The sequence below is a fragment of the Babylonia areolata genome, chromosome 6, assembly GCF_041734735.1.
Source record: "Babylonia areolata isolate BAREFJ2019XMU chromosome 6, ASM4173473v1, whole genome shotgun sequence".
Taxonomy (NCBI): Eukaryota; Metazoa; Mollusca; class Gastropoda; order Neogastropoda; family Buccinidae; genus Babylonia; species Babylonia areolata.
The window spans coordinates 17,193,035-17,206,354 of NC_134881.1; the positions used below are offsets into that span (position 1 = coordinate 17,193,035).

Here is a 13,320-nt window from a genome sequence, read left to right on the forward strand (position 1 = left end):
TTTAGTTCATTGTCTGAGAGAAGTTCAGTTTAAGAGGAAAAAAAAGTCACATGATAAATGATATGACAGATAAACTCTTCAGTTCAATGTCTAAAACAAGTGAAGTTCAAAAGGAGAAAAGAAAAAAGAAAAAAAAAGGAGGACACAAATAAATGTGACACTGACAGACACAAAGCAAAGAAAAGTTACTGACAGACAGTGACACTATTACTGAGTATTAGTACTATAAAACTATAAAAGTTACTGTCATGTCATGTCCCACACTCAGTGACACTGTCAGCCCCCTAGTCATATAATATCCAAACTGATAGTCAATGAAACAAGTAAAGTTAAGTTTCAAGGCACTGTAATAAAAGTAATAAAAATCTGTATGTGCTACACCACATCTGCTTTAAAAGGGAGCAGATGCCTGGCCTACACATAGACCCAACGCTCTGCTCCGGCCTTGGAGGTGATGGCAACATAATAATTATGTAACACAAGATGTCTGATGTGTCATAAAGATGTTTAACCTGTTACAGAGATGCAGTAAAAGTCTACTTTCTAGATCTGCTTTTTTGCTGTTAATACTGACATAGCCCTACCAAAGTAGTTATGTTGCGGCAGGAGAGGACTGGGCCATGGGGCCTTTACTTTAACCTCAGCCATGTTGTAAACTGACCTGTGACCCAGCGGCCAGTCTCATGCCGTCATGATCATAGGCAAGGGCTGTGACAGCTCGGCGATGACAGCAGAACACCACAGGGTCATCCACCGGGCCTGTCTGTATGTTGAACACACGGATGTAGCCATCCCTGTAGCCCACTGCAAGGTGTGAGTGGTCAGGTGACCTGGTCAGTGAGGTTACTTCATGTCGATCCCCAAACAGTTTGTGCACCTGAAACATGGTTAGGACAGTGCCACTGTCAGTTACACATGGTAATGACAGAATCTTATTTGTTTTTTGGTTTTCTATACTCTATTAAAAATCATTCTGTTGTTATTTCTCAGGCTCGAGAGAAACGTATTATATTGACTGGTGCGAGACTGAAATCACGTGCTTTTTAAGTTCTACAACAGTACATGCCCATACATTTTGTTCAATGGAAGGGGAACAACAGCAAATGCTACTTCATTTCCAATATAGTTAATCTTCACACAAGTCACATCATGCTGCCCGCCCGCCACCGCGACCCCCCCCCCCCCGTGCCCCCCCCCACACACACACCCCTCACCTTCCTTCTTCTAAACATGCTTATTTTATTTGTCCATCTTATGAACAGACCTGTGTTAAATCAATATCATAAGCTGGAAAGGTGTAAAAGCAATCTCGAATTAAAACCACAAAAAAAAAACAGCAATGAGAAACTCGATTTAAAACAACAACAACAACAACTAATTAAACTAAAGCAAAGGCAAAGTCCTCTCATTACTAGTATCAAAAATGAGTTTGATACACTGTGGGTAAAAGTCTGAAACTTTTTTTTTCTTAATTGAAAAAAAAAGAAAAGAAATTAACATTTAAAAAAAGAAGAGGTACTATACCAGCTCCTGAGTGCGCAGGTCCCAGACCAGGACCCGTTCACAGGCCCCGACAGCAGCCAGGCGGGCGGCCCTGCCCCCTGCATTCAGCAACACGACGTTGGAGGCGTGCGTGGCCACCAAGCCAAATACTGCATTCTGCTCCACACGCAGGTACTGCTTTGTCACCCCCATTCTCACGTCTGCAAAGATGCCCACCACAGTGATGAGCATTGATATACTATACTGAGCTGCATGATGAAAAATTATGAGCTATAATAATTATAAAAAAATTTTTTTTATCATCAATAATCATCACAATCAAAATACTGTTTTATATGAAGCAAAAGAGTCAGCTGCACTATCTTTCTTCAGTTCTAATAATCTATGGGGAAAAAAAAAAAGAAAACAACTGAGTAACCATGCACAATACAGTCTGTCAAGTTCTTCTGATCATGCACAGATGGTTCAAATCTTCACCAGGAATTTTAAGATTTCTATATTATATTTCCTTCTGTGTGTGGTATCCATTTAGACCAATTAATATATATTTATATTTTTTATAATGTCCACTGTGATTCACAGTCTCATATGGATTGTAGATACCAACATTCAATTTGTGCCATAGGTGTGTGTGTGTGTGTGTGTGTGTGTGTGTGTGTGTGTGTGTGTGTGTGTGTGTGTGTGTGTGTGTGTGTGTGTAATTCAGATCAGTTTAAAATACTTAATACTATATAGCTATTCACCCTAATAAAGAACTAATACAACAAGTGAACTACTACTTGTACTATCATTTGTACTTGGGGCAGATTACAAAATAGGCCTAAAAACTTACACATGTGACAGGCCTTATATTATCATACAGTTTATTCAATATAAACTTAAAAGACATATATCATTCACATCAATCCATATCTAAAAATTGATTAATATATACAACTGGTATCAACAAACTGATAAATTGATACGGCATGGTTGGTATGCACAAACTTACTAGTTCCTGTGAATCAATGTTGCACTTACACCAGTTACACTTACAGATTACGAACATGAGTTGCCCAGCCACTACGCTTCAGATTGCAGCCAAACGGGGAAAAGCCTATCACTAACCATTATGTTATAATCATGATATGGTGACGTATTTTCATATTTAAAAAAAGAAGGAACACAAGCAAATTTTCAACATCCATTTACAATACAAAATGGCTCTGTCCATTTGTTCTCAGATCACATGTGTTCCTGTCTCTGTGAGGTTGTAATATGTCCCGTGAATTCTAATTCTACTTTTATTATGAGCAAAGTGGGGCATGGGGTATGGAAATCTTTCAAAGAAATGTATCAATACCTATGATTAAACACAGTATGATTAATCTTACCCAACTGTAACCAGTCACTTGTACTCCAAAGAAAGCCACACTGCACTCCGATCCAACACCATCAGGCAATTCCATGTGCTTCCGGTGAACAATTTTAAGCATGCGCAATGCTATGTTGTGCAGACGACACTTTTGTCTCGATGCATTAATCACAACGTTTGGAGAGAAAAAATCAGTTCAGCTCCCTTGCTCTGTTCACAGAAGAAACGCGCGAAACTTTCATACAGATGCAAGTCAAAATTTTATAAACCATGCGTAGTTTTTAAATTGTAGGCCTTTACACCAGGCATCTTCTTTCTTCTAGGGGAGACAACTGTAATTGACGTGTCAACGCGGTGTGTTGGGCTTTGCTTGAAGCTTTTGATCGGCATTTGAAGCACAAAAGCTGACCTCAAACGCAGCAAGAATAAGTCCATAATCTCAAATCCAGCCAATCGAAGCGCAAGGAAAGTTGCTGGTGACGTGTGCGGAAGAGCAACTTTCGCAAACTTACATGCTTCGTCAGCACTTTACCTGAGATCATCAATCAACCTGCGCTGATCATTCACAAATTCGTGATTGGTAATTGATGGCTGCTTACTGTGGAGGAAACGTTGCATAGATTTAAGAGCAGGGAGCATTCACATGCATATTATCTGAGTGTGTGAATTACGTAAATACATATGATTGAAAATGTATACTTAATTCTTTATTGTTCTTGCTTTTTATCAAATGAAGAAATAGAGTAAACACGTGTTAGATAGGAGATAGTGAATACTGGTTACATCATACAGGTCATGTTACTTTCAGATTCGGGACTCCGATTCGAACAGTTAAGCCATTATTACGAGATATCATATTGCACATGTGTGTCTGCAAGTACTAACAGAAACACGAAAACAGAAAACTACACCCATCAAACAATATATTGGCCATATCCACAATTCTTCCCCACAAGGCCTGTGTGTAACTTGTGAACGCTACTCATTTAAACCTGAGGGGAGAAGTTGCAGACATTGCCGAGTACATAGTTAACAGTGCAAATGTTGTTCACTAGTTGTCATCAAAGTTTTAATAGTTTGTGCACACATATTTATTTAGGAGCAAACGGAATTGTATTACAGTTGTTGCTTTTGTATTTTTGGGAATGGTTATATATATATATATATATATATATATATATATATATATATAATTGTTTATGAAATGAGAGTACAACCACTTAAATTGACAGCAACAAAACTTTAATGTCTATTTTCTCGTTACGTTAAAAAAAAAATTATAATATAACTCTTCTATCACTATTTTCTTTTCAGGTGTGAAATTGAATTTGTATGACCCTTCTTTTTTAAAAAATATTTTTATATTTCATATGTATAATGAATTGCCCAACAGATTTTCAAAGGTGACCAAGTACAAGCAAAATGGGACAGGAGAACAACATATGGGTCATAGTGGAGGAAGAGGATCTGACACCAGCTTTAATGTTTTGATTCAAATATGATTTTTTTTTTAAAGTACAAATGGGTGGTTTTGTTGTTTTAAATCAGGAAATGGAAAATTTGCTTTATATACCCTTTCCCACTCAAAAGCTACTTCAGTTGGATAGTCCCATTTAAGAAAAAGAAGAAGAAAAAAAAAAGAATTACTGTTTGGTTAAAGAAAAAAAAAAGATCTATATTATACTTATACTGTGCCTTTGAATAAACTTCAACACTTGCTCATGGGTTGACAATAAGATGTTGTGCAGAAGAGTGGTGATATGAGTGAGAGCCCTTTGGTTATCAGTTGTGGGCATTCCTCTCTCTCTCTCTCTCTGTCTCTCTCTCTCTCTCTCACACACACCATAACAATATCTTTCTTACATTTGTTCTTTACCTCACATACTTAACCCACCTATCAATCTGTCCCCTTGCTGAGATAAAATATGTATCTCAGAACCTCAAGGCATTTTTCTGTTTTATGTGTGTTCTGTTGCTGTAACTTGCACTATACAGAAGCGTTTTTCGCTGTTTGTCTGTGTTTGTTCTCTGTCTATTATGTATAAAAACTTGTAATTTGTATGAAAGTGTGTGTATTGGAATATGAGTGCTCCTCCCCTTATCCTGTATTGGGCTCTGTTCTTGAACACATTCATCTGTTATCCCCTAAGTGCCAAACTTTTAACTCATTCAGTCCAGCATGTGAGCATTGCCCTGGAGTCAAAATGTGTTTCATTAAAATGGTGTACTCATTCCTACAGTGTATAAACCACAAGCTAAGGGAAAGTCGAACTTCCACAGTATTTCTGTCTGTGTCCCCACGTGGCAGTTTGGGAAAAAAAAAAGTTAAACAGTGGATTTCAGTATATTTTCTTTGTTTTCTGCATCAATATGACAGGGAACCTACCGAGTCTGTGAGTTCCCAAGGGTTGAATGGATTAATGCCTGTTATGCTTTTTGTGACACAAGCATTGCAAGGATGGTTTTTCCTAACAGATATAACTTTATACATACAAGTGGTAGCACTGCAGACTGACAACTAGGAGGATGTCAGTTCAAGCCCCATCAGAGGTGGAAGGTTTTTTTTTAATTGCCCATGACTGGTATCTACCCAGAATTGTGTGTGCTGTGGGCTCAATGTGGAAGACTGGAACCACACAGTCTAGGGTCATCCACATCATAGATGCATTTTTAGGAGAGTTGCTAAAATTTCCTGACCAGCATTGCTGTTGTCTGTGCCTCAAAGCCTGTTGACACCAGGGTATATCATGAGAGTACAACCTTGTCAAGTAGTCCCAAACTTAGACCTAAATAGCAGCATTCGCATAATCTCCATCATTCATTGTACTCAAAATATTGAAAACAAAATGTCCCAAGTTCTGGGGTGCATGCACACACACACATACACACACACACACACACACACACACACACACACACAAAGCACACATGCACACAGGCACGCGCACACACACATACATACACACACACACACACACACACAAAGCACACATGCAGGCACACAGGCACGCGCACACACATACACACACACAAACATAAACACAAACACACACACACTCATACACATACACACACACAGTTACAGTGTAAAAAACATATCAGCATTGGAATCTAGGGATTATTCATCTGTCCGTATCTTTCAGTTTTAAAAACTTTACTCCAGTGTTCCAAAGGTACTACTAGCCAGCTCCATAATATTAGTAATACATCAAAATAAGCTCAAGTTACACCATTCATATTCCCAAGTTCTTGCAATTATCAGTGTGCATGGAGTAAGATGTGTAAATGTAGGTTTGAATTTTGGAATTATTTGGTATATGTTTTTCCTTTTTTGATGGTGTGAGGGAGGAAGGCTGTAAACATGCCCATGAGACAACGTTATCGTCAATTGCCTGGTTAGATCTAATATTGAGAGATATTCTACACTGGGTCGCATTGAAGTAGAGCAGATGTTCTTCTGTTTGAATTTTTGACACACAAGTTTACATGTGTTGCTTTTCTCATTTCTGTGTCCAGAAACATGAGCTCGGCACGAAAGCGCAAAAACATTGTGGGTGGTAACAAGGGACGAGCAGTGTTCCGTCCTGAGTCAGAGGGTGACTCAAAAGAGGCTCGACATGAGGCCTTGAGCTCAACAGAGCAGCAGTACCCAGGTTGGCTGATGTGCATCAGCTGTGTGGCAGGGGTGATTGCCATGGTGTACTGCAGTTACCTCCATTCCTGGTTCATGTACACCCTTCATGAGAACAACATGTGGTTCACTAACATCAAGGTGAGTGTGTTGTGATTGTGTGCTTAATTTGATAAAGTTGCTAACCTTAAAGATGATGTGTGTTATGTGCTGTGTCGATACTGTGGTTGTTCTCTTTGTCTGAAAAGTGAAGTATATTGTATTGTGTTGTATTGTACTATATTACTCTTTTTGTTACAACAGATTTCTCTGTGAGAAATTCGGGCAGCTCTCCCCAGGGAGAGTGCATCACTGCTCTGAGAGTGCCATTTTTTTTTTCTTTTTCTTTTTCTGCCAGCAAGTGTGTTTGTTTTCCTGCCAAAGTGGGTTTTTCTTCGGAATTTTGTCAGGGACAGCCTTTTGATGCACATACACTAAGTGTATGTTGCACACAGGACCTCGTTACTCATCTTATCTGAATGACCAGTGTCCAAACTACAAATCAAGGTCTGGTGGAGGGGAAGTAAATACATTGTTGGTAGACGGTGTGTTTCTGTTTTCATGCCGAAATACTGTAAACCAGTGTTTCTTGCTAATGATTTGGTGGATGATTTATTGTTGAAATATTAGTAAATATTTCGTTTTATGCTGAAATAAAAATTATATTGGTAGACTGTTTCATGTTCAAATAAAAATTGTATTTGTACAATGGTAGACTTTTTCAATCTCACATATTTATATCATTGGTAGATAATGTGCTTCATGCTGAAATAGGGGTATAATATTACATGTCTGTTGCTGAAATATTGGTTGATAGTCTGTTTTATGTAGTCAGTATATTTATAGTTATTTGTGCTGAAATATATAAAAATTAAAAAAAAAGAAGAAAATTACTGGACATTGATATTAGATTAAGGCCCAAATACCAAGCTTCAGTGACTTACCTTCTTTGTGTTTTCATTTTCCCCCATAGAATCATTGTACGCATTTCACATCTTTCCTTCTTTTTTTTCTTTTTTTTTGTGTGACTTTCTCTCTTATTGTTAAGGCTTTAGAAAAGAAGATTTCTTTCTCTTTTTTTTTTAAATGATAGCAAGTCTCCACTGATCAAGATTTACTTTTGTTTTCCTTAGCAAAATTGTTAGTGTACATTTATGTATAATATATGTTAAAAAGATTGTGCTGCTTATTCTATTCAGTGACTGGTGTGTTTGATATGTGTAGGAGGTGGAGAGGGAGATCTCATTCCGCACAGAGAGTGGCCTGTACTATTCCTACTATAAACAAGTGGTCCAAGCTCCTTCTTTATCACAAGGTCTGTGTGCATGTGTGTGTGAGTGTGTGTGTGTGTATGTGTGTGTGTGAGCGCACGCGTGTGTATGTGTGTGTGTGTGAGTGTATGTGTGTGTGTGTATGTGTCTGTCTGTATCTGTGTGTTTATGCATGTGTGTTTGTGTGACTGTTGTCACAAGGTCAGTGTGTGTATGTTCATTAACTTTATTACATATGTTTATTTAGTGGGGATTTCTTTGTTGTAAATCATATTAACCAGTGTTTAAAAATATATGTGTCCAATAAAGTATTGTTACACTGGTTTCTAGGAATGCAGTACCCAGATACTGTCAAAACTGTAGGTACATTGACTGTGTAGGAATGTGGTACCCAGACAATGTCAACACCTAGCAGACATTTGGTTTGTAAGCATGTGGTACCCGGATACTGTCAACACTGTGTAGAAATTGTGTAGGAATGTGGTACACTGTCGACACCTTGAAGGAATGTAGCACCCAGACCTATCAGCATATACATAGATTGTGTAGGAATATGTTACCCAGATACTGTCAACACTGTAGAGAAATTGAATATGTAGGAATGTGTACCCAGACACTGTCAACACTGTACATTGACTGAAGGAATGTAGTACCCAGATCCTGTCAACATAGACATTTGTTGGTTAGGAATGTTGTATCCAGACACTGTCAACACCATAGAGACATTGATTGTTTAGGAATGTGGTATGCAGACACTGTCATAATAAACATTGGCTATGTCAGAATGAGACACTGTCACCATAAACATTGGTTATGTCAGAATGTGTACTAAGACACTGTCAATACTGTAGGGACATCGACTTAGTAGGAATGTAGTACCCAAACACTGTCAACACTGTACAGACATTGACTGAAGGAATGTAGTACCCAGACCCTGTCAGCATAGACAATGGTTATGTAAGAATGTGTACCAAGACACTGTCAACACTGTAGAGACATTGGTTGTTTAGGAATGTGGTATCCAGACACTTTCAACATTGTAGATTCACTGATATTTTGGCTGTGTAGGATTGTGGTATCCAGACACTTTCAACATTGTAGAGACACTGGTTGTGTATGAATATATATATGGAACACGGACACTGCCAACACCTTACAATTGGTAGTTTGTTTTGAAATGTGGTACCTATAGTGATAATGATAATAACTGGACATTTGTCAGTGCTTACCTCATTGCACAAAGCACTTTACAATCCACGCGCATGCATACAAAACACACTCAGTCCTCAACTCACAGTCATGCACAATAAACATATATATGCAGATACAAACTTGTACGTACAATACATACATACATACATACATGCATGCACACATACATGCATGCACCCATCCATCCATCCATCCATCCATACATACATACACTCGACGCACACATAATACAGCATTACAAATATACCTACACAATCAACTAACTACTTTCATGTATGAGAGAGGGTCTAGAGGAAATGTTGCTGGAAGAGGAAAGTCTTAGGTTGGATTTAAAGGCAGGCAGTGAGGGGCTGTGACTGACTGTCTACACCATGGAGATATTGAGTGTGAAGGAATGTGGTACCCAGACACTGTTAACACTGTAGAAACATTGACTGTGTGTGAATGTAATACTCAAACACTGTCAACACCATAGACTTTTTAGAGACATCAGTTGTGAAAGAATGTGTTCCCAGACATTATTTAAACATTGGTTGTGTAGGAATGTGGTGCCCAGACATTGTCAACACCTTAGAGATATTCAGTGAGTAAGAACCTGGCATCCAGACACTTTCTGTAGACTGTGATTGTCTTTATCACTGTTGCTGTTGTTGTTGGGATGCAGGTGTGCAGGAGTTGATGTCAGACCGTCTGACAGAGTACCCTGACACCATCAACATTCTGGAGAGGATGAATGTGTACCAGGAGGTGATCCTGGCTGCCATCTACAAACTGCTTCCAGCATCGTGGCAGGTCAGTGACCTGTGCACTAAAATCTGTGCTCATGTGTGTGTGTGTGTGTGTGTGTGTGCATCTATATGTGTGTGTATGTGTGTTTGTGTGTGCATCCATGTGTGTGTGTGTGCATGCGCGTGCGTGTGTGTGTGTGTGCTGGTGTCATTGGTACTGGTATACTCCATTAAACAAATTCCTATTCCTGTTAGACCCCAGTTCAATCATTCACGTGAAAAATGATTGTGAGAAAAATCAGTAAAATGTGAACTTAAAATGTTTGGAAATTAATTCTTCTACATGCTGGGGAATCGAAAGTATGTTCAGAAGGGACTTTAACACAGGAGAATTATGTATTCAGAAAGGACTTGAACACAAGGTAGCAGTTTATTCAAAAGAGACGTCAACACATGGTGATTCTGTATTCAGAAGGGTAAAATGTTAGATTATTTGTTTTGCTTTGATTTTCGCTAGCGCATTATGTGCGGGAATTCTGCTGGTGATTTTCAGTGACTCATAGTCATATAATGTGTGAATAACATGAACCTATGAATTAACCTAATTGAGATTGCGTTTTTGTGTGTCGTCTGTGATAAACTGCAACACTGGCATTTTTTTCAGCAACCACAGGAAGTAGAGAAACCACTTTAAGCAAAAAGGTAGTAGAAATCTGTAAAATCTCTCGAACCTTCACCTTTATGAAGATGCTACATGTGGACTAAAATCATTAGCTTTCATAAATATTATACTGTGCCTTTTGCTTGAAAATTTATTATTAATGTTAGACATTTACAGAGTGATAATTTCTTCTGTTCAATCTTATTATAACTGAAACAGATCCTAACTGTAAAAATACGACAGATTGGTCTTTTGCAATAGTATTGATATTCATTTCATATTCACTCCCCATCTACCCAGTTTCCCACAACTCACCATTTATTCCCCCCCCCCACCCCCCCATCACCCTTCTCTCATAAACGATAACACTGAAACTGATACTCTTAACAAAATGTCTAGAATCACCAGTATGTATGATGGGACATTAAACAAAATTCAGCATCATCATCATGAGTAGTATTAGAAAAAGCCTGGAAATTAGATCAAGCAGTAAGTTAAAAAAGTTATAGGGAAGCTGGTAGTTTGGTGATGTTTATGCATCAAAACGGTCATGCTGCGTGTGTTATTCAGGAGGACCCCATCATGTTCTACATCAAGTCAGTGTTTGCACTGCACGGCATGCTGGTGGCGGCGCTCTTCGTTCTCACCTGGATTCTCGCCAACAGCTGGCTGGCTGGGGGGCTGGCTGCTGCCCTCTACATGTTCAACAGGTATGACAGTCATGTTTGACTATGACCATCAGAACAGCAGAGGAGGTAACTGCTGTCCCGACTATCTGGGCTAGAATTTGATTATAGTGGAGAGTGTCTTGCCCCAAGTTATATCCCCACTCTCTCGGCCAAGAGGGTTTTAGGACAGTCAGCATTGGGGATGGTTTCCAAAGGCCAACTAGCCCTCAAGGCTGCAGCACTAAGAGCCAGTGCAATTTTGCTTCCTAGTTTGAGAGTCATAGGTCTTCACAAAAGACTTAACTGTAAATGATTTCCCAGTGCAGTAGAGAAACCATTGATAATACAGCTCTCACTTGTTGTTGGCCCAACTGTAAACTTAGTCAGTCTGTGATATAAGCTGAGTGTTGGTTTAACAGTTACCACTGTACTCTAGGAAGAGGGTATTTGGGGAGCGGGGGGAGGGGGTTGGAGGTCTAGGGTTTACATTGATGGGCGTGTGAATGAGGAGAGAATTCTTACGAACTTAGGAGCAATTACACAAAATTTCAGAATCTGTTGTGATGGATGGATCTTGAGCCTTGGTTAAAAGCATGTAGTCAGTGAATTTGGTACTCATATCTTCTTGGGATCACAAGTTAGAAACTGAGTTTAGAATTCTGGTTGGGGGATTGGGCATGGATGGGGGTGTGTGTGGTGGAGTGATTTTTATGAGCTTTTGAGTGATTCTGTGAAATATCAGGATCTGTTGTGACAGATCGATTGCTGTCATCTCGAGTCTTGGTTCAAGGCACATGGTCACTGAATTTAGTGCTCATTTCTCTGTAGGGTCACCAGTAAGAAATCATAGTTGAGAATGCTGGGATTAGTCAAAATAATGATAATAGATTTGAATTATATTACTCCCTTTCTCATGGGACTTTTAAGTGAACACCAGATATACTGTCTTCATATAATTATAGTTCCTGAATTTATCTTCTTTACATTTCTTTGTTTTTATGCTGCCATTATAGGCACTGTACTGCTATTTTGGGGGGTGTGCATGCTGGATATGTTCTTGTTCCAATATCCTAAGGAATGCTGGCATGGAAATTTTATATGCTTATTTGATCTTTGGCATGCATATACACATGAAGTGGGTTCAGGCGCTAGCAAGTCTGCACATTTGTTGAACGGAAGATGGGAAAAATCCACTCCCTTAACCCACCAGGCGCCATAACCAGGATTCAAACCCAGATGACCCACAGATTGAAACACTTGAACCACTGGGCTGTGGCCTGTCTTCTTTGTCATCTGACCAGACTGTTGTGTTTCTTTAGTTAAAGCGTTGGACTTTTCGATCTGAGGGACCCGGGTTTGAATCTCGGTGATGGCGCCTGGTGGTTAAGGGTGGAGATTTTTCCGATCTCCCAGGTCAATATATGTGCAGACCTGCTAGTACCTGAACCCCTTTGTGTATATACCAAGATGAAATATGCACGTTAAATATCCTGTAATCCATGTCAGCGTTCAGTTGGTTATGGAAACAAGAACATGCCCAGCATGCACACCCCTGAAAATGGAGTATGGCTGCGTACATGGTGGGATAAATAAACAAAACGGTCATACACATAAAATGTTACATGTCTGTCTGAGTGTGTATATGTGTGTGCCCGAAATCTGATTGAGTGACACAGGAAATGAATTATGAGCGCCCTGTGGCAGCCTTCAGTCAGCTCTTCCCAGGTAGGCAGCCTGTTGTGCAAATGACGCCGTGTTTGTAAAGCACTTAGAGCTTGGCCTGTGACTGAGGATAGGCGCTATATGAGTGTCCATATCAATCTTTGAGTGCAGGCTGGACACGACACGGGTGGAGTACACCATCCCTCTGCGTGAGAGTTTTGCTCTGCCCTTCCTGTGGGTGCAGGCTGTCGCTCTCACTATTTACTTCAGACCCTCCACACAGGGCTGGAAACAGGTTGTGCATTCTCTCTGTGTGTTTGTGTGTGTGTGTGTGCATGTGAGTGTGTGGGTGTGTGGGCATGTAAGTGTGGGTGTAGGTGTGTGTGTGCATGTGAGTGTGTGGGTGTGTGTGCATGTAAGTGTGGGTGTGGGTGGGTGTGTGCATGTGAGTGTGTGTGCATGTGAGTGTGTGGATGTGGGTGTGTGCCGGTGTGGGTGTGTGAGTGTGTGTGGGTGGATGTGAGTGTGTGCATGTGAGTGTGTGTGTGTGTGTGTGTGTGTGTGTGTGTGCTTTAGTGGTTATCATTCTTC

General features: G+C 39.7%; 2 protein-coding genes across 2 annotated transcripts in view; one reads left to right on the forward strand and one right to left on the reverse strand.

Moving 5' to 3' along the window:
- Positions 1–3,024, reverse strand: part of LOC143282793 (WD repeat-containing protein 3-like) — a 35,518-nt gene extending 32,494 nt beyond the window's left edge. Inside the window, exons 1-3 of the mRNA XM_076588560.1 lie at positions 2,877–3,024; positions 1,525–1,703; positions 662–877 (exon numbers count right to left, since the gene is read on the reverse strand). Coding sequence (XP_076444675.1) covers positions 662–877; positions 1,525–1,695 — 387 coding nt within the window. The 5' untranslated portion in view covers positions 1,696–1,703; positions 2,877–3,024. The remainder of the gene's footprint in view (positions 1–661; positions 878–1,524; positions 1,704–2,876) is intronic.
- A 224-nt stretch (positions 3,025–3,248) lies between these two features.
- Positions 3,249–13,320, forward strand: part of LOC143282795 (protein C-mannosyl-transferase DPY19L3-like) — a 29,160-nt gene continuing 19,088 nt past the window's right edge. The window contains exons 1-6 of the mRNA XM_076588561.1: positions 3,249–3,437; positions 6,374–6,629; positions 7,752–7,842; positions 9,675–9,802; positions 10,970–11,109; positions 12,901–13,024. Coding sequence (XP_076444676.1) covers positions 6,378–6,629; positions 7,752–7,842; positions 9,675–9,802; positions 10,970–11,109; positions 12,901–13,024 — 735 coding nt within the window. The 5' untranslated portion in view covers positions 3,249–3,437; positions 6,374–6,377. The remainder of the gene's footprint in view (positions 3,438–6,373; positions 6,630–7,751; positions 7,843–9,674; positions 9,803–10,969; positions 11,110–12,900; positions 13,025–13,320) is intronic.